The 20,450-nt window shown below is 41.1% G+C and overlaps 2 protein-coding genes across 4 annotated transcripts; both read right to left on the reverse strand.

Annotated features, from left to right (window-relative positions):
• Positions 1-110: 110 nt before the first annotated feature.
• Positions 111-15,320, reverse strand: skic3 (SKI3 subunit of superkiller complex). 2 transcript variants are annotated; one of them, XM_085787103.1, is made up of 41 exons: positions 15,227-15,320; positions 14,775-14,875; positions 14,504-14,647; positions 14,232-14,323; positions 14,001-14,076; positions 13,758-13,904; positions 13,546-13,644; positions 13,319-13,427; positions 12,660-12,800; positions 12,417-12,515; positions 12,152-12,276; positions 11,900-11,986; positions 10,050-10,153; positions 9,794-9,920; positions 9,427-9,606; positions 9,161-9,285; positions 8,815-9,065; positions 8,604-8,706; positions 8,307-8,489; positions 8,046-8,190; positions 7,882-7,960; positions 7,509-7,570; positions 7,362-7,418; positions 7,202-7,270; positions 6,760-6,834; positions 6,397-6,538; positions 6,181-6,274; positions 6,012-6,089; positions 5,789-5,913; positions 5,560-5,683; positions 4,852-5,076; positions 4,609-4,681; positions 4,413-4,466; positions 4,104-4,215; positions 3,636-3,764; positions 3,431-3,555; positions 3,172-3,336; positions 2,138-2,290; positions 1,617-1,747; positions 774-903; positions 111-573 (listed from the first exon to the last, which is right to left on the reverse strand). In XM_085787103.1, exons 2-41 carry the CDS (start codon positions 14,862-14,864, stop codon positions 493-495), a joined length of 4,710 nt encoding a protein of 1,569 aa, XP_085643229.1. In that variant the 5' UTR covers positions 14,865-14,875; positions 15,227-15,320; the 3' UTR covers positions 111-492. The 2 variants fall into 2 exon arrangements, with proteins under 2 accessions (XP_085643229.1, XP_085643230.1); XM_085787104.1 differs by having other exon boundaries at positions 15,233-15,315.
• A 173-nt stretch (positions 15,321-15,493) lies between these two features.
• On the reverse strand, positions 15,494-20,396 carry arsk (arylsulfatase family, member K). Of its 2 annotated transcripts, none has more exons than XM_085787111.1 (8): positions 20,282-20,396; positions 18,446-18,575; positions 18,155-18,314; positions 17,545-17,827; positions 17,257-17,428; positions 16,366-16,590; positions 15,963-16,178; positions 15,494-15,873 (listed from the first exon to the last, which is right to left on the reverse strand). In XM_085787111.1, exons 3-8 carry the CDS (start codon positions 18,310-18,312, stop codon positions 15,599-15,601), a joined length of 1,329 nt encoding a protein of 442 aa, XP_085643237.1. In that variant the 5' UTR covers positions 18,313-18,314; positions 18,446-18,575; positions 20,282-20,396; the 3' UTR covers positions 15,494-15,598. The 2 variants fall into 2 exon arrangements, with proteins under 2 accessions (XP_085643237.1, XP_085643235.1); XM_085787109.1 differs by lacking the exon at positions 20,282-20,396 and adding an exon at positions 18,758-19,040.
• Positions 20,397-20,450: the final 54 nt, after the last annotated feature.

The raw sequence follows: 20,450 nt of genomic DNA on the forward strand, positions 1-20,450 counted from the left end.
AACTTCAGAAACGACAATCAAAGTTTTCCCTTTTTCTTCCACAACTTAAGAATTGTAATTGGTGTAATAGGTTACTGGTTTCTGCTGCATATAACTTGAGGAACACGATATACTGTATCATAACAAAATGTATTTTTGCACATGTGATGGAAATGAGCCATTCATTTGTACTCTATGTTAAATTGACAGATCAGCATGTGTTAAGATTATATGCAATCAAGATGAGACTATCTTCATATACTGAAGGCAATGCTTTTATTTCAGCCTGAATGTTAATATCGGGTATGTTGTTTGACATATATTTTTAAATAATATGGAATTTCACTCATGATTTTGTTTTACTGCATTGATTTTCTAAATGCTGTATAATGGCAAACCAAAGAATTATGTAAAACTAATAAATTTCATATTATTAGTGTCCATTTTATGCAAGCATTCATAATTAGCTAAAATACATTATTTCATTGAGCTGTATTTGTAGATATGGAACATTCAGGATGAAGAAGAGGCTAGCAGTGAATCCAACTTCAGCAGTCTTTGATCTCCCCTTATTTTAGCATATTGTAAAAGGACCTGCAAAAAAGATGAGAAAATACGTCTCAAAATTGTGTTGAAAATAAACAACAAATATGCATAAACATGAGCCTGCATCACATTGAACATTTCTGTGCTAATGCCGTCTCCACACAAGATTTGGTTGGGAACAGGCATTTTAAATCATCATATCACCACAGTTATCTGGGGCTAGTGTAGGTGGGCAGCTGTGTACTCACAGTGATCAGCTCCTGGTCGTCTTTGGCATGCAAGTGTCTGAGGAGGTACCAGCTGGCCACCTGCACCACACTCACTGGAAAGTCTTGAGAGGAAACGTACACCAGCCTCTCCAACAAACGTCTCGTTTCCCTGCAGAAGACAAACAGACAAAAGGTCAAACATGTTCATGTCTGTCTGTTGTGTTTTCCCTTTAGTTTTTTCTGACATATTTATATATATATGTATTACAACTGAGTCATGCTGTATGAATGAGTGTGGTTTGTTGTGTTCTTCCTCCCTGCCTGCAGGCAGTGCTGTCATTTTGACTTGTCTTTCCTCTGTCTTGTTTTTTTGAAAGTTTGGAATTTCCAAAAGAGTAATTGGCCCCTACTTAAAATATGACTGCTGCTTGTGCCGGTCCTTCTCTCAGCTTTTCATTGGCTTCCAGAAATCCGGTATTATAATTTCAATTTTTATTTCTAAGTGTAAAGTGTATCGAAGTCTCAGACATGAAAAGGTCTTGCGGGTGTATTGTGATGATGTCTGGCACAGAGGAATTCCTGTTGGAGCTCTCTAGGAGCCAAATCACTATTGGCCTATGCCTTCTCTTCAGCCTGTGATTAATGTAGCACTCTCGTTAAGCATCCTGGCAAGTCTGTCAAGTAGTGACAGAAGGCTATTATGTGAGGACAGGAAAACTTTGCTTTGGAAATTGCTTTGCATTTCCAGAAGTGCCAACATCTTGAAAAAAGCAGATGGAGGCATGGTGGAAAATAAGAATTTGCATATTGACACGTAGCAGTTTACACAAGCATTTGCATAGTTTGTGCAGCAAGGTAAACAACAGCATGTGGAGCACTGACCTGGCTGCCATCTTGGTCACATACTGCATCAGGGCCTGGAAGAGGTGAGCCATTGGGGAGGAGCCCAGCTTCAAAACCTCAGTTGTGGCTTCTAGTACCAGGTCCTTCCAGTCGTTTCCAGGGACACCTGCCTGAGAGGTCAGATCACACTTGGTTAATTACGTAAGGTAACCATGGGAATCTCTGTCATGTGAGCATTGGACTAAAAACCACATTTCCTCCAGTCAAATCACAAGGGTTCCCTCTTGTCTCATTTGTTTTTCCATTAGGCCATGGCTATTGATCCCATAATTCAGCTGGATAGCCTTCTACCTCATTTCTGCCCTCATAGGGAACATAGCCAGCCTGACTCTGGCTTTGTGTGTGTGTCATTATTTTCAATGCTACCAGCCATTCTTGCTGAAACACTCATCATTTAACTTCTATTTTGCAATACCATTAAATTTCCAATTTCTGAAAAGGATCTTATTTATACCCGAAAATGAAGAATATTATGGATCTAGATTGTTGCAGGAACTCACCATACAGGGTCCTAGAGCCAGCAGGGCTAGTCGAAGCAGGCTGGAAACCTGACTGCTGTGCAGGCCGAGCTGTGAGGCAAGCTGCAGACTCTGTCTGTAAGCCATAACTGCCTGGACCAGCAGACCCTGGCTACAATACACCTCAGCCAGCCACTGAGTGAAGGAGATGAGAGTGACAGGACAAGCACGGATGAGTGGGAGTAGAGGTGAGAATGGGAAATGTACAGAGGAATGTGTGGGAGAAAGAATATGAGAGGTGAGACAAGAGGGACATAGAAAAGATTGTTACAGGCAATATGAGATGAGGAAAGGTTAAACAAGAGGCAGGAGAGAGTAAAGTACAATATTTTTTCTTTTTTTTTTTTCTTAACTACAATGAAGCCAAATGTCTCATTTATTACTTGCAGCAACAATGAATTATAAAGCTTAAATATTTTATCCAAAGACAAAATGACACAAAGAAACAGCAAGAAATGTCTATCATTAAATAAAAGTATGTCCCGTATCTTGACATAATTTTTATGTGATCCGTTTTATACCGATCTGACCATGACAGCCTGATATTGATGTACGTTTACATCTCTAACTCCTGATTTACACTGTCATATTTGAGGTCATTGGCCTTCTCATCTGCTGATTGCTTCTCATCTGCTGATTGCAGTCATTTGACATTAAGTGCTGCAACATGAGGCTTCAAGCAAGGCACGATATTAGGCTGGTATGTCAGTGTAAGTGACAGAAAACTGTCATTTTTGGTGAGAAGAAAAGAAAATCAAATTGTCTCAGTATAACATGAACTCAACTTTCAAACAAGTTACGATTTGATGCTGACACAAGCAGTACGTTCATATCTGGTTGATAGTTTGTTGCCTTTATACTGTCTGTCTGCATAAACTATGTGGCATGATGCTGTTTGTAGCACTAAACATGGTGCTTGAAATTAAAAAGTAACAGATCATTAGTATCTCACTTCAAAACAAAATGCCATCGTAGCATTTTAATGAGAAGTACAAAATGAATGTGCGCCCACTTACATGCCATGCCCCCAGGTTGGTGGGGTTCATCATCACCGTGTTGTTGAGCTGCTCCAGCACCGTGTCTGGAAGGGCAGTGCCCTTATTATCCAGAAGGAGGCGCTGACACTGCACCTGTCTCAGTGACAGCATCACCGCTGGGTGTTCTGGGGAGACATTCAGCACCTGGGACAAAGCAGAGAGCACACACGGTACACATCAGAGGAAGGAACAACACAAGCCTTAAACAATGTTGTTGCTGTGTGTGTTCAAATCAAACCTGTGTGCAGAGGGCTTCTGCCTGCTCCAGCTCTCCAGCCAGCACCAGACCGGTCACTGCCTGTTGCAGCACCCAGCCTTCTAACGTCTGGGCCAGAGGGCGCTCTATCTCCTCCACGTTTCGCACTGAATAAAAGAAAGAGGTCGATGTGACTTGTGTAGAATAAAAAAACACACGCTTCAAATCCTCACCCCAACAAACATACCTTTCTCAGAAACTACTGCCATAAGGATTTTCTCCAGTCCTTGTTTGCAAGGAGCAGAACCGGAAAGATAACAGGATGTGTTTTCTGTGTGACAGGCAGCCATTAATCCTGCCCATGCAGCTGGATCATCTGGAGGTAGAGAGGAGACTCAGACTCAGATCACACAGATATTTCACAGTATCAGTTTGGTACATGAAATAAAATAAAGCTCTGGATTGGACAGGGATAAACACAAAACAGCAAAACCTCATTCAACTGTACAACATCAGAGACACCATTATGCTGAAGCATGGTTCTCACACACAGTGGAGTTACATTTTAAATATTTCACTCGAGTGCCCAGACATTTCAGACTGTGGGTTTTTCATAATTTCTTTAACACTGGTTAATTCTCCATGGCCATCTGCATTTTCATTAAGTATGTGAACTTTGTTGTGTTTGCATATGTGTGTATATGTGAATGTTTACCGGGACAGAGCAGCACAGCTCTCTGCATGGTCTTCAGTGCGTTCCTCTTCCTGTCCTCTCCAGAGTGTTTTCCGTGAGCCAGCTGGTTCACTCCACTGTACAACAATGCCCTCTGCAGGGACACAAGTGTAACCACCTCAGGTTAATTTATGAACACTAAAGAACAGAAGGATTTTAACCAAGTTTCCTTTTCAGCTGTGTTTGTACAAAATATTTAACATAGTGAATCTGAGGTAAATGAATAAATGACTGTGAACTAGAAACTAGAAATTGTGCCATTTAAACGACATGATGCAGTCATAGTTTTACCTTTCCTTGGGTCATACTGGAGAGACAGGCAACATGCCCAGCCACTGCTCCACCCTGAAACAGTCATCAAAACCATGAAGAAAACACCTGTAGCTGTTCAGCAGCACTACAGCACTACAGCAGCTGCTTAGTTTAATATGTGTATTTTCCTGTGCTTGTGCTTGGGATGTTTGTTATGCCTGTGTGTTTGACTTACATTTGCCCTCTTGGGGTAGTACTGTGGTACCACTCTAGACAGCAGTGCCCACAGTGAGGGGTTTCCAGGATTGCTGTGAATAAGACAGAAACAATGTTGCTACCCTGTTGCACATGATGATGATTCTTCAGCTACATCTCAGTGGGTGCGATGTTTAAAATAAACAGGAGGTGCACACACGGCTATTGCAGGGTAAAGCGCAGCAGTAGAGTGGGGTCTAAACAACTCAAGCAAGAAGTTCACCTGTGCACAGCTCTGGAGGCTTCTCTTTGCACGGCACTGTAGTTACCCTGCAGGGCCAGCAAGGTGCAGGTGAGTAAACATCGCTGCTCCACAACACTCCCAGAGGCTGCACCTTGCTTCAGCAACTCGGTCAGGGCAGCAGCAGCTAGTGTAGCATCACTGTGCACCAACCCAAGGGCACATAAACACAGCAGAGACTCTGGGATTGGCTCCTTTAACATTGAGCTGTGGAGACAGAAAGCAAACAGAGAAATACTTTTAGCTTGCAAGTACAGTGCATGTATTTTCCCAAAGTTGTCAAGTAATAATGCAGTCAATAACAATTTTGAAGTCAAGCTTTCCCTATGCTCAATCAAATGCTTTGACTAGCAGACTATCACATCTACACTAAGCAGTCCTTAAACACCTTATACTCTTTGTCAATCAGGTTTGTATTTCTGGCGTCATGGCATGTGAATTCAATATTGTTTGGTAACCTGTCCCTGACTGACACTAAAATAATGTTTTAGCTTGAAAATCCTGCTTGAATTGCATTGAAATTCTGAAAACTGAAACAAATGCAATACATTTAACTAAGGCTTGTTTACCTATCTCTACTGGCATGAATAGAAAATAAAGACTGGTTAAGTCAACACATTTCAATTAATGGACAAGAACAAAAACAAACAAAACCACTGATACAGTCCAAACATCAGCATGGGCTCTCACCACTTAAACAGCAGAGTCTTGGCTGAGTCTACGTTTCCTTGTTGGTGCTGCAGCAGGGCCAGAGCTGTCAAGATGTAAGCTTTCTCCTTCTCAGTGGGGGCCACAGCCAAGGCACGTTCATAGGCTGCGGTGCACACACACACACACACACACAATAGTTTATTCACAGTCACTTTGACATGAGAAGGCAAATACAATCTCTAATTTCAGTGTGTCTGCCAGTCCTCACCACTGGTGCTCTCTGTGATGAGTCCTGCCCTGCAGTAAGACAGAGCCAGCCCAGCCAGATCACTGAGCTCCTGCAGTGGAGTAGAATTATAAACATGCACTGCTTCCTCCCACTGGCCCGCGGTGCTGCGAAACACAGTGGAACGTACACAAGAATGAATTATGAGAAATGGAAGTATTGTCAAAGAAATACAACACATTATAATGAGACAGTTGGTTGTTACCACAAAGCACGGCCATAGCTGCCCAGAGCAAAAGCCAGCTCTTCTGTTGAGGACACGGATCGCAACAGTTCAACAGCTCTGAAGAAAGAGAGAAAGATTGAAAAAAGTGAATTATGGGACAAATATCTGCCTCATATATATAAATATTTATTTAGTCAGTGTAATTTACCTTTGGTAAGCCTGTAAGGCCTGTCTCTTCAGATGCAGATGCTCATTCAGGAAGCCCAGCATAATAAAGGCTGTAGGATCTGACTGGATCCTCTCTGGGGGACAAAAAAAAAAGAAACTTCATGTCACACAACATTCATCTCCAACACATCACCCAAATACAACCAAGGGATATGTGGATCCTGCATCATCATCACCCCACAAATAGACATTATACCTGTGTATTTGCTGAGTGCCACATGAGCAGCAGAGATGGCATTCATCTGAACTATGTTGTAGCGATACAGCTCAGAGTCTCTGTTGCTCTTATCCAGCAGGGTGGAACATACCCAGTAGGCATAACCTTTCACTCCCTCCATCTGCCAGGGAAAGAAGAGTGACAGAAATGAAGATGACAAGAAAGAGAACAGCAGGAAAGTCTGATGAAGTAAGGCGGCTACCTAACAGTAGCAGCAAAAGACTTATAACTGAGCATTTAGCAGAATGACTGTGACAGCTGAAGCCAATATTAAACTGCCTTTATCTAGCTAATGAGTGGGTATTACAATAGAAACCCAAGTGGTTTTGGGAGGTTACGCACATGTGTGCTGAGTTCAGTGGTGTGCCTGAAAAGATCCATTGTGTCATAGCTTCCCACTCTCTCTGCTATCAGAGCCTGGAAATAGAAGAAAATAGATAAAAATGTAATTTAGATACACAGACAAAGATATCAAAGACAGAAATACATTTAGTCTCATAAATAGTAACCATGAAATTGCAATATTTTCACTCCAATGAAAATCTTTTATTGCTAATCACATTTTTCATGTTTCTAACACTGTAGAAAGGTCAACAGAATTCCATCAATAATTTTACTTATTTATCCCTCAGTCTGTAGTACAATATATATATAGTATGTGACGACCCCGGCCACAGTGAACTACAGGCAAATGGTAATTTCCACAACATGCTGGCACTGAAGCGACCTTTACAACATTGTTTATTGATGTCTTCATAAGATAAGGTCGGGTGGGGTGCAGTACCTGTCCGATCCAGCAGTTGACATACAGTGGTTCCAAGGACTGGGCAATCTTGAAGGCCTCATGTGCAAGCTAGGACAAAAAGTCCAGACTTTAACACTACAAATATCTGCCAGCCAAGATTAAAACAAGAACAATATGCAAGGAAACTGATCATACATACCTCTATATTGTCCTTCTTCAAATACAGCGTACCAAGGTTTGTCCAGGCAACAACATTCTGTAATGAAATATCATCAGGTTTAGTAAAAACTTCTGAATATTTTTCTGATAATGCTATTAATTGCCAGATAAAATGTGTTGTACATACATTGGGTTCAACTTGTATGGACTTGATAAAGCAATGTTGAGCCAAAGCAAAGTTCTCCGAACCTGACACGCCAGGAAGAAAGAAAAGAAAGAAAGACTTAACTTACAAGTTTGATATTTCAAATGTATACAATTCATTTAACACACTGCCCTGTGAGCAAATACTAGGTCTAATTTGAAATGCTTGATAGGTGTTTGTTTATCAGTTGGAAAAATTCTGCAAGTTGCATAGTGAACTCTGATTTTGAGCACATTTTCCCATTTGTTGTATTTGTGTTATCATGCAAAGTGTACAGTATGGTGTGGTTGATCAATGTGTCAACCAGATGGGGAAGACCACTATTATTTACAAATATGAGGATGCATATTGTTACTTTTGTTCATAGAAACCACTCCCAGTGAATTCCAGTGGCTGTGGTTCCCACTGTCCATCATGATGGCCTTTTTCAAACACTGAGAAGAGAAAAAAACTGTCATAAAAAATCCACCCCTGGGAGCAAACAATGCAAAACTGTTGTGTATGAATCCAGGATATTACCTGCTGAGCCTTCTCTAGGACCACAGACTGGGAGTTCTGGTCTGCTTCTGCTTCTGATACGCTGTACTGGCGGTAATAGTTGAGCCCTAGGTCATACCAAAGGCTGGGGGCCTCAGGCATCATCTTAATAGCATGAGCATAGCATCTACAGACAAGAAACCCAAATAACCCATTATGACATTGAAGCTATTGAGTGTGAGCTTTTCACAGAGTAGCGATGGTATGGTCAGCTTGGAAAACTATGCCTGTTTGTGGACATACCTCTCACCGACTTTGATCGTCTCAGCCTGGTTCAGCATGTGGCTCTGTGAGTTGGGGTCTGCACCAGCCAGCAGGGCAGGCACTAGAATCTGCACTCTGTTTGGTGATACGGTGCCGACTGCGGTGCATGCATCTCCCAGCAGCTTCCACAAACAGGACAGGTCCGGACGCTGCTCCACAGCTCTGAAGAGAACAGCAGAAATGCACTCAAAGTTAAAGATACTGCCGTATATGAATGACTAACAAAGCATCATTTCATATAAAGGCTTGTTAGTTGCACAAATGCCTAATCATTACCTGAAGAGGTTCTGTATGGCTTGCTGAATGAGGTCAATGGCTCCACCATCTCTGCAGTCCTCCATGAAACTTTTTGCCAGAGACAGCTGACACTCTCCAAGACCTGAACAACACATCATACAAATCTAATTAAATGCTCAGGTTAAGACAGTGGTTATGCAATAAAAACATAAAATTATATAAAATTAGATGCATTCATACAAACACCAACCTTTAAGAGCAGGAACATAATCCTGCTGTGCAGTGATCTGCAAGTACTCGGCGACTGCTTCTTTGAACTTGCCCAGCGTCTGCTTGATTGCAGCCGCCTGGTAAACACTGTAGATGGAGGAGGGCTTCAGTTGATGGGCTTTACCGAAGGCCTTCAGAGCAGCTGTGAAGCTCCGGCGGTTTAGGTAGGCCTCACCCAAACACTCCCAGCACACCCAGTCCTCTGGGTCTGCCCTCAGAGCTGCCTGTAGACTATAAATATAAACCCAAGGGTCAACAATGCTCATATACATAAAACATCTAAAGTAAGGCAATAGATTTAGTTGTATCAGATATGAAATTCTTACTCAGCTATGGCCTGCTGATTCTCTCCAACCTTCAGGTGGTAAAGGCCTCGCCTCATCCAAGCCCATTTAGCTGAGCCTGGAGTTGCTTTCTCTATCACTGACTCAAGTGTTGCTAAGGCAGTTTCCTATGGCATTCAAGGAACAGGAAAGGGGGTAAAAAAAATTGAAAGGAAGGGAACATGGGTAAATACATAGGTGAAACTAAAGCCAATAACACACTTAAACTCAGAACAATGTGGCTTTAGTTAACCATTAAGGTGACTCACCATATCCCCCTGCTCCATACTGAGATCCACTGAGGCAGTTCCAGACTCTGCATCCTCGTTGTCCAACTCAAAGGCCTTTTTATAGCAGCCTCGTGCACGGCCAAGATCATCTGCCACCTCTCTGTAATAATGTCCAAGGTAGCGAAATATACTGCCATGGTGTGGATCTAATTTTGCAGCCTGAAATGGACAAATGAGGCTTTCAAATTATGATGCTATGTATTTATGGGAGAGTCGAGTAGTTGGACACATATTCAATCTTAAGAGTAAATGAGGCAGGGAGGCAGTTTTTAATTATCAAAAATGGAGCAATACAGTTAATTCTCACTAGCAACCAAAACCTTGATTTTTCAACAGTCATACTAACCTTCAGCAAATTTGTATGAACTTTACTCCTGTCTTTACGGGTCTCCTCTCCCATGTCCCAGTAGAGTTGTCCCAGCAAAAAGTAATACTCTGCACCGTTTGGACTCTGGGTAGCCGCATTTAAGAAACTACACAATGGAAGAAAAGGGGAGAATTGTATCATTTAATAATATACAAATGGCCTACTCTACCTAAGTTCAGTTAATGGAGTCGGTGCAACAGATGGAATAAAAGAACATAAATGAGCTTGTTTTTACCTCTGCTCTGCCAGCTGCTGCTGGCCCTCAGCCACGTGTACCAGTCCTCTCAGTGCTAAACCCTGGGCAAGGTTTGGGTTGGAGGCCGCCAACTCTGATGACACCTACGGAAGAAACAAATTTTATTTTTATTTGTACCATCTTTGATCTAAAACAAGTGCACCAAGAGATGCACAGCAGAATCAATCTTCTGAAAACATCTATAAAAAAACCCCAACAAAAAACAAATAATAAGCTAGTGACTATGCATAAACGTGATTTTAAAAAATGAATTAAAAAAATAAAACATACATCTTGAAACTCATAGTTACTGCACACAAGATACTGTTAAAGCAGAAGTAAGTGATATATTTGTGTTAATATAAGTCTTAAATAGTTATATCTTCCGACAGCAATCACTTACATAGAGTGTTTGGACTGAAACACGGGTCTCTCAGTCCCTCTGCTCTGCTCTGAGCCGAAGAGAAAACATTTATCGTATCCTACAGTTTTTATCCAATGAGGAGAGAGAACGGCATGCAGGGCTGTGTGTGCAGCCAAGGGACGCCGTGAATGTGGTGACGTAGCGACGAGGACTGTTATGGTGCGTTCAAGGAAACTCGTATTTTTCCGACCGTGAAGTGGTACCAGTTCGATCTGGTACGAGTTCACCGGTCGGAAGTTACGAGTGGCCGTTATAGTGACTTTCACCGGTAAAACAGGTCGGAAAAACACGAGTGGGTTGCCTGAAACGCTACAAAGTCGTAAGTTGTGACTTGAAGCTGTAATTTACGATTTCAAAAGCCTGCCTGGAACGCAGCATTAGTGAAAACGACCGGACCACTTACTTCTGCTTTAAATATTTCACAGCATAAAATTGCTCCAAGTTAGACTCTGAGGCTGAGAGCGTATCGCACGAGTTAAGGGTGCACCCATGATCAGGGATGGATTTTTTTTTTACTCAGCAGTCTAATGGCAGTTGGGTAGAGGCTCTTGTTGAACCTGACGGTCCTGCTAATGAGGCTGCATTATCCCCTGCCCAAGGGCAGGTCGGAAAAACAGGCAGGGGCAAGGGTGAGTGGAATCACTGATGATGCTGGTGGCTTTTGACAGGCAGCATATTTAGGCCAAGTCCTCAGTACATGACAGTGTGAGTTTTTTAGTAGTGGCTCTTCTCAGCTGACCTCACCACTCTCTCCAGGCTCTTTGTATCCGAGACATTACAGTTCTCATACCAGAGACATGCCACCGATCAAAACACTCTCTATAGTGCCTTTACAAAAGGTTTTGAGGACTGATGGACTGAGAACTGAGAGTGTGCTGTACTGGACATCCACATAGTAGTGCCATCAGTGTAGATCGGCATATGCATGGGTTTATCTAAAATTAGTCGTCAACTATTCAGGACCAGATTGTTGTTACTACAACAGTCTGCAAAAATGGTCACCTCTTCTCCATTTGTCTTTTCCTGACAACCCTGGATGAGACACATCCATGTTGTGTCTTCCGCATAGTTTGTACTTAACTTTGCACAACAACTGAAATCAGAGTGTATAATAAAGAACTCAGAACACATCTTCCCATTGGGGAACCACAATCAATGAAATGGTGGCTGATATGTTCTTAGCTGCCGAAACAAACTGAGGCCTGTCTGTGAGAAAATCCAGTTACAGAAACATAATCATCTATGATTTGAATGTAGTATTTACTGAAATATAATAATATTGGAATAAAATATAAAAAAATAATATTTTGCTCTTATTATTACAATTATTACAAATTGTATACAATTTTTTATCAATCAATTTTATTAGTATAAAAAATACTCCTTTGTTTATCATAAAGTTTTCATAGTAGGTGAAAGTTTCAACCTTAAGTGCTTGATCACTCTGTCCTTTGTTAAGGTATGCACGCCCTTTAAGAGCCACTAGAACAGGGTCTTTCCCAGCGTCTGGAATCTGAAAAAAAAAGAACAAACACAAACATGACATTTGTATGTTTATCCACAATTACAACTACAAAATACATTCATATTAAATCAAGAATAAATAAAATACTTTTAACTGTTAAAATATTTGACACCCAGTTATCCAAAAAAAAAAGGTATTAGTTAATTGCATTACCTGTGAAAATGTCTCCAAAGCCTGGTCTGCAGCTGCCTCTCCCACACATCTGGCTAAAGTCTCTAGCTTCATCCTGAGCAGTTTGACCCTGAGCTCCTTGTCTCCAGGAACACACATGATCAGACCTAAGGGAACCAGACGCTGGCGTTTAGTTCATTCACAAATCCTCTGTTTTCTACACTTTTTTAACTTTTTATTTTTTGATTATATCTGGATCAGAGATTGTCAGTTTGTCTAATAGTTATGTATAGCAGATTAAACATACCTTGGGAGCATGATGTGGCGCTGTCTGAGTATCGGTGCACTTTAAACTGAGCTTCAGCCAGACTGTACCAACCTGTGCTGCTGCCCATTTTCGTCAGCCCTAAAAAAACAGAGGGGACATTTACCACCACCACCACTGTCATTCTATATCACAATGATGGCCACAAAGTGTCTGCGTCATTATTAAGTGCTCAGTGATTGCACAACAAACAGAATTCCGTCTTTCTCATTTGCTCAAATGTACCTTGTGAAAGGTCCTTAATGGCATCTTTGTATCTTCCTTCCTGAAGTGCTTTGGTGCCCAGACCTAGGTGACCTAACCCAGAGTTAGGGGCCAGATTCAGGAGCCGAGAGAAACAGCTGACTGCGTCATCATTCAGGATACCTTCAAATAAAAACATAACATGATTTAAGACTGCCTCTGCCCTTCACTGACAGTGGTTGACCAAGGCCTTTTGTAAAAAAAAAAATCAACTTGAATACCCTCTTTGCAGCTGTCTGCCGCTCAGACTAGTTTTAAATCACATCCCCGTTTATTTACTTAATCTAAAATATTAACCATTTGTGTGAAATCCTGACATAATTGCTGTGTTAAGTTTTGAGGAATGGTTAAAAAGTATTTTTTGAGGTGACAGTGACCTTGACTTTTGACCACCATAATCTAATTAGTTATCGTTAAGTCCTTTTGAATGTTTGTGTCAAATCTAAAGAAGCTCTAAAAGTGTTACTGAGATATCATATCAATGAGAATGGGACGTACGCACAAGGACAAATGGACAACTTGAAAACAATATGCCTCTAGCTATGGCTGTCACCAGCCCAGAGGCATTACAAATAGAGCTTGTACTTGTCTTGTTCATAAAATCTAAAATCACAGTACAGACATATTCAAAAGAGTCTTACCTGTTTTGAGGTAATGAGAACAAAGGACCTCAAGAGGATAACTTTGGGTGGGGTAGTGGGATAGCATGGTCTCACAGGCTTCTTTCATTTTAGCTTCTTCCTGGGGCAGCTAAAGTAAGAGCAGATTCCTGATGAGCAATTGATTTAGGAAAGTCTGTACACAGCATTTTATTGTTACTTAATTTCTGTGATGGTTGGTGAAACATATGTAAAGAAGGTGTGCTTACTTTAGAAAGACATTTGACATAGTCAGCTGAGATCTTCTTGTGTTTCTCTCCTGGCACAGCCTCCATAAGAGCCAAGGTGCTCTCAAATGCCGTGATTAACTGATGACCATGAACAAATAAAATAGTTATCAAAAGGCTGATAGTCAGTATGGGTTCCACGAGGTGAAGCATATCCGTTTTGATTTGGTTTGTTAACATTTAGGAAAACTTACGTGCTGCTGGATTTCATTGTCCTGCTCTTCCTCATTAAGGCACTCTGAGAGCTGTTGGGTCATGTCTTGCCATAGCTGCAGTAACACTTTCTTGTCCACAGCTTCTTCCTCCTTCAGCCTAATGAGCTGCAGCCAAACCTTTGCCAACTGTCCACATGTACAAAATATGCATTCAAATGTGTGAGAGTAACACAAAACACCATTCTTTCATTAGTGTTGGCAATGTGCCTTAAAATTGCATACCTTTAAATATTCTTTGTCAGACTGATAGATCTCCGACACCTTTTTGATCACCTCATAACATTTATTTTTGTCTGAGCTGTGAATGGAGAACAAAATGAAAATTGCTCATAAACACCACAAACAAGAAAAATGACATTAAAAACTAATGAAGTGAGCTCAACTACTGAAACCATCATACATTTTGATAATGTTTTTATAAACATACTGATGAAAAACAATCCCATATCTTACCTAGCATACAACTCAACAAGTTTCTGATAAACATTAGGCAGCTCAACTTGGAAATCCCACTGGTCCGTCTTTTCATAGAGATTGGCTAAACCCTGAAGCACAAACATGTTACTGACATGGTTCATATTTGGACACATGGACACAAGTAACATAAATGCATGACCCTCATTCACATTATCAACATTATTTGTTTATGGTATAAATCACTATGCAAGTTCAACTGATGACTGACATCTAAGAAACAGTGTTAGCGCTTACTACTTGAATTTTACCTGCCATGCCAGTAGTTGCTCAGGCTCCAGCTCCACTGCCTTTTTATAGGCTGTTTGTGACTGATCTGGTTGGTCCAGTTCACTGGCTGCCAAGCCGATGAATACCCATGCATTGTAGTTGTTCTTTTCAAGTTTTAAAACAGCCTAAAACCACATCATTGAGAGAAAAGTCAACTATACACAACATCCCTATGTGAGAGGTGCATTGCCTCATTCAGTAGCCACAATAGTTGGAGCATGCAGTGAACATATCATGTAAATAATCCTTTACCTTGCAGTGTTTCAGAGCCTCTTTGAACTCCTTGTTTTTAATGGCCTCTCTGGCACTTTTTAGTGCTGTTTTCACCTCTTTACCAGACATCTTGAGATTATCTGAGTATAACAAAGAGACATAAGAAGAGAAATGCTGACACGTCACGCTGAGTCATAAATAACACAGATAGCCTTACAGCCTGGTGAACACACAAACGGCATGTGCCCACCTACCCCAACACGAGTTAGCTGCCTGACCCCCAGTTGTCTGTTACCTAGGTGAACACCTGACAGTTGACTGACTGGGAGTTAGTTCATTTGAATTAGCAGAGTTAGCTAGCTACATGCACGTTAGCATTAGCTCTGAAGCTTGTCAAGACCTGCAAACTATGTACTTTAAAATAAAAACGTATTATATACCTTAATTTATGCACATTACAAAGCTCCTTAAGTTGATTCGGCCATAGTTACCCTTACAGGTTTGGTAAATGTTCTCAAAACTTGGGAGCCGTCCAGTGTTTACGTTGACTGCTCATGTCCAATAACACGGAAGTGAAACTGAAAGTAGCCGCGCCTCCTACTCTGAATTTTCAAAATAAAACTCTTGCAGTTTTGGTCCGCCCCAGAGTATGGCTCTGGTCCGCCCTAATAGTGTATTTGCAAGGCAGACTGAGAATCAAAACAATAAGTCAGTAAGTAAATAAATAAAAGACTGATTTATTTGAAAAAAACAACAACAAACGTCTTTATTTATGATGAAATTAGGAATGGAAGGAATTGGAAATGATCTAATTTCTAATCAGAGTGAGTCCAGCTCTTAACTATCATTAAAAATGAAAAAAATTACCAAGAGCCATAAAGCCACCCGTCAATAGCTCTCTCATTGGCTAACACATCAGTTTGCCAATCTACATGCCACCTGAGATTAGCAATGACCTCACTGTAGTTTCTTCCCAGACTATCTCGCCAAGCACTAAATGCTTTTTTATTATAGAGATGGACAGTTGAAGACACTTTTGGATAGTCAACAATGCTCCGCAACAGCTTATCCAGATGCATCTGTATATCTGGGAATTTATGAGCCACATTGTAAAGTTCTTCCTTGTCCAGTGTGAGATCTGCAAAAGAGAAAGAAGAATGGAAAAATGAATGAGCAGTAAGAGAAAGTGAAGTGACTTAAGTTTTGTTTCCAAATTGAGAAACTCACCAAAAAGCTGGGGAGGGACACTGAGGCCATCTGCATAGGTGATATATTTCCATCTTCCACTTCTCAGCATGTATGTAGAGGCGTTGACATTACAACCATGATATTCACTCATTACCCAGTTTGGATGTTGCTTCTTGGAAAATCCAATGGACTTGGACAGCAGAGGAAGGAGGGTGTGGCCACTGAGATTACCAACTGCTGAAATACCAGCGATGTCTGAAAAATACAGTGTGTTAAGTCAAATCAAAAAATACGAAAATCAAAATCTTGGTGCTTTTACTTGTTTGCATTTACAGACCATTGGCACCAGATAACACATTAACAGTGTTATCCTGGCCTGACATTTTAATGAATTATAACCTTCAGAATGCAATTTCTTCCTGCGTTTTCTGTCTTTCCTTACCTAGCACAGTGGGGTAGAGATCAACCAAAGACACAAGCTGGTTGACCTGAAGGTCAGACATCAGCCCAGGCCCCATGATGAGCAGGGGAACATGAGAGCTGCCCTCAAACATTGACATCTTGTAGAACTGCCGGTGCTCCATGGCTAGCTCGCCATGGTCAGCCGTAAAGATTACAACAGTGTTGTTCAGCAGCCCAGTTTCTCTCAGAGCTGAAATGAGCTGGCCTGGTGAGACAAAGGCACAGAGTAAGCTGGACATCTGTACAATTTCTACTTAAATCAGAAAATGCCGGTTAACATAATCTCTCTGCTGATGAAGCTGATGTACTGAGGGGAAATAGCGTAAAGTCCTGTATACGCTTTTGCTTTGAGTTGGAAATGAATAATTAATACAGGGAATACAGAGCATTTAAGAGAACAGAGAAGAAAGCTGCATGTTGTTGCTCTAACTAGTGGGGCACAGAAGAAATAGGCTCCCTCTCGTATTACTGTGTCTCCAAAAGAGCAGTAGCAAAGGGTAGGCCTAATTAAATTCAAAGCCCCTAAGTGTTCTAACAAGCTGTTTTGTATTATCAGTAACACTGGGAATTAACTTTACTGAAATTCGTAAAATTCATCTATTACTATTGCTGATGCACATACAGTCTCGCCACCAGCTGTTGCCAGAGTGTTGCTGCACTCTAAAGTAAAGTAGTCTCTCAAAAAAAGTAGCATTGAGAAAAAAATGCTGTTTCATTAATGTTACTTTAGAAACAGAGTCTGGTTTGAACTGAGGAAATCTTTGTACACTAAAAACAAACAAACACACACACACAGATGGCTGTCTAAGCCAAAAAAGTAATAGCAGGTGAGACTGGTTTTTAGTTAGGCTAATTGCTGATGTCAACTAACCGAGCATGGCATCTGCTTCAGCACACATGGCGTAATAGAAGGCACGGATGCGTTTGACTTCCTCCTCAGTGAAAACACCACTGCAGTTTTTGGTGAAGGTGGAGTAGTAATCGACAGGGTGCATGGCAGACATGGGCAGCCATTTCGGAACAGAGATGAGATCAGAAGACACCTGTGTACATGAAGTAGGGAAATTGAGTTTGACAATGATTTCTATCTAGTGATATGGTGTGATTTCGCAACAGCAGAGAGAAGACTAAAATAAACCAGGGATAAAAACAAGCCTGCCTTTGAGAGCCAGTATGGTGAGGTGAGGAAGGTGGATCCTCCTGCGGTGGGACCCAGGGATTTAGTTTTGTAGGGATGAGGTAAATTGAGACCGAGGTAAAGAGCAAAGGGCTGCTGTGAGGATGCAGCTGTTTGGTGTATCCACTGTGTTGCCTTGTCTGTGTTTTTCCAGTCTTCTCCCATGATCCTTACGGTCGACATGTTCCCAACAAGTTGTGTAACTGGCCGTCCCTCTTGGCGCAGGAGGAACTGAACATCTCTTGTCCAAGCCTCGACACGATTGCTGCAGAAGTGGCACAACATGGAAAAGACAAGATGCGAGCAGGAAACAAAAATGGGAAATGGAAAGAGACATTAAGAAAAGCATCAGACCGATGATTCACACTGTTATAGAAAAAATCTGCCCACGCAGACAGTTGGTTGTTGCTTAATATTCATAAAGCAGGTTACTGCCAGTCATTTTGTGTACAGTATATCAGTGTGTTTTAGGTTAAGATGAGTTTGGAGAAGAAAAAGATAGTGAAGGTGTTTTCTTTCTTGAATCCACACCAGGGATACAGGCTCTACTTTAAAAACACTCTTGTCCACATCACTGACAATGTCTGCCTACCTGACAGAGTGGCTCCCTGAGGTGTAGTCCAGCTTGCCCATCATCTTGGTGCGATATCCATTCTCCTCCAGAAAATTCATCCATGTGGTTGTATTTGCATCTAGGCATTTGTGGTTGTTCCACGACTGAGTGAGGTGAACAAACTGACCGCTCCACATTGCTGAGAACAACAACGTTTGAAACATGTTCATTATTCCACCTGTAAAACCATGCTAATTACCACGGCATATGTTTAACTGCAATTAAAAGGGAACTTCTCTTTGCATTTTGGCGGGGAGATCAGTCACTTACCTGCTCTTGAAGGGCAGCAGATGGGAGAATTAGTGTAAGCATTGAGAAAGGTTGAACCAAGCTCCCTGAGGTAGTTTATGAATGGCAGCTGAACAACTTTGCTCCCAGGTTCAAAGGTCAATCGCCCATCCTCAAGAATCAAGACATATTACATTTAAACCAGCCAGACGGATAAAGATTATATGATTAAAAAACAAAAGACAGACTTTAGAGCCTCTTTGTAAAGTGTACAAGTTAGACCCACAGTCCTATTCTCTCATTCTGCTGGCAGCAATAAAGCATATAATGTAGGCTAATGTAATCCATACTTACAAAAGCATCACTCATCACCATCAGAATGTTAGGTCTGGGTTCTGTGTGGCAAAAACTTTGACCACAGTTTTGAAACAGAAAAATCAAAGTCGGTACTAATATATTCATGACAGCGTTTCAAGTTCTAGTGTTCTGGCGATCTGCTGTTGCAAAGCAGAAATCTGACAGAGGTGGAGACGATTCATTAGAGTGCGCAATAAAAATAATTCCTCTCCTCTTCGCTTGTAGGCTCTGGCAAGTCAGGGGAATAAATGTAGACTATAAACATCCCGGTAAAGCTTTCAAAATAAGAGCCTTCTTCTGCAGCATATCAAACCAAGCTGTAATGACATGGTGAAAACTCTAGAGGGAAGCATTCACTTTACAGTAATATACGTATGTATGCTGGCTGCACAGTCTTGAGTCAGCTTTGCTATAGCCATAACTACATGCTTTTAGTAGGTACATGATGCAGTAGTAGTAGTAGTAGTAGTAGTAGTAGTAGTTATAATAGAGAAGGATGTCCACACGTTTGTGAGAAACTATACATGGTAAGCATTTCAATGGTAAAATCTTTTTGACTGTGTTGTTATGGTATTATAAAAATATATATATATATTTTATTTTTATTTTATTTTATTTTTTATTTAAACAAACAACAAAAAGACAACTCATCAAGTCATCTTTTTTATGGTTTGTTTTAATGAGGGCTTTATATGATATACAGCTTTATCAGTTGCCTTGGTGTTGCAGATCTTGCATCATCCTGCAGTTTCCTGTAAATACCCAATAGATGCAAATAGTGCCACTAAATTATAATGTGCATTAATTAAACACACTTACATCGAACTGAAAGAGATATTTCTGGCAATCGTCGATATGTTGAAATCAGTGCGCCAGCCAGTGTTATTATTCAACAGGTGGTAGCCTACGTGCAGCTCGTCTCAGAAACCCTGACGACCACCAGGTGGCGATTTGAGCCTCAGAGTTGTTTTTCTGTAAAACTGTGACTTCAACACAATGAGAGATCCCCCTCCTCCCATATGTGCATCATTTTAATCTTAATCCAGAAACAATATATGTGATAGATTAGTACACAGGGAGCTATATGTCTGTTTAACCCCCTACCCTTTTAAACCATAAAACCACATATTATCCATCAATACAAGAGGGCTATGCTGCAGTCATCATACAGGATGCAGATCTGTTGTTTTCTGTTGATTGCACCGGGACACAAAGGTTGTTGCGAGTATGTGAGGAATTTTTCCCCACAAATAAATGAGCATTATGTCTTAACATTTTAGTGTGGAAGTTACATGTGGGATTATGCGCTATAGCCTATTGCATGATTGGCTGTATAGGCCTAATGACTGTATAACAAATGGGAATATTTGTTTTCATTATATCTGGTGCAATCAGAAGCACACAGCCTATTCCTAACATCAGTCGCAGAATTTAAAATGTGGAGATGAATAGGGACAACATTTGGTGGGGATGGATATTCGTGCATATTTCAAATATTACAAATTACCTGTATAGCCTCACCTAGAGAGCCAGTGTGGTGAACATTTCTTTGTGCAGTCTTTCAGTTGTTTGACCAAACTTGTCATCTGGCTGTGTGCCACACTTCTCTGCCTTGTTCCAGAAGGCGGAAGGAGGGGGCTGTGAAGAGCCGCGCATGCGCTCAAGGTTGTTTTTCACACAGACCGTCGCT

Source organism: Trachurus japonicus, chromosome 9 (genome assembly GCF_045865225.1).
Source record: "Trachurus japonicus isolate A0001 chromosome 9, Traja_1.0".
NCBI classification, from domain to species: domain Eukaryota; kingdom Metazoa; phylum Chordata; class Actinopteri; order Carangiformes; family Carangidae; genus Trachurus; species Trachurus japonicus.

Excerpts from the sequence above, each read along its gene's own strand:
- skic3 (XM_085787103.1), bottom strand. The coding sequence starts at position 14,864 with ATGTCTGGTAAAGAGGTGAAAACAGCACTAAAAAGTGCCAGAGAGGCC. Across the intron at positions 8,490-8,603 it reads GCCATACAGAACCTCTTCAG|AGCTGTGGAGCAGCGTCCGG; the intron begins GTAATGATTAGG and ends TGTTCTCTTCAG. Across the intron at positions 904-1,616 it reads GTGACCAAGATGGCAGCCAG|GGAAACGAGACGTTTGTTGG; the intron begins GTCAGTGCTCCA and ends TGTCTTCTGCAG.
- arsk (XM_085787109.1), bottom strand. The coding sequence starts at position 18,865 with ATGAATATATTAGTACCGACTTTGATTTTTCTGTTTCAAAACTGTGGT. Across the intron at positions 17,828-18,154 it reads TCAGGGAGCCACTCTGTCAG|CAATCGTGTCGAGGCTTGGA; the intron begins GTAGGCAGACAT and ends CCACTTCTGCAG. Across the intron at positions 17,429-17,544 it reads CACCATACTGGCTCTCAAAG|GTGTCTTCTGATCTCATCTC; the intron begins GCAGGCTTGTTT and ends TCATGTACACAG.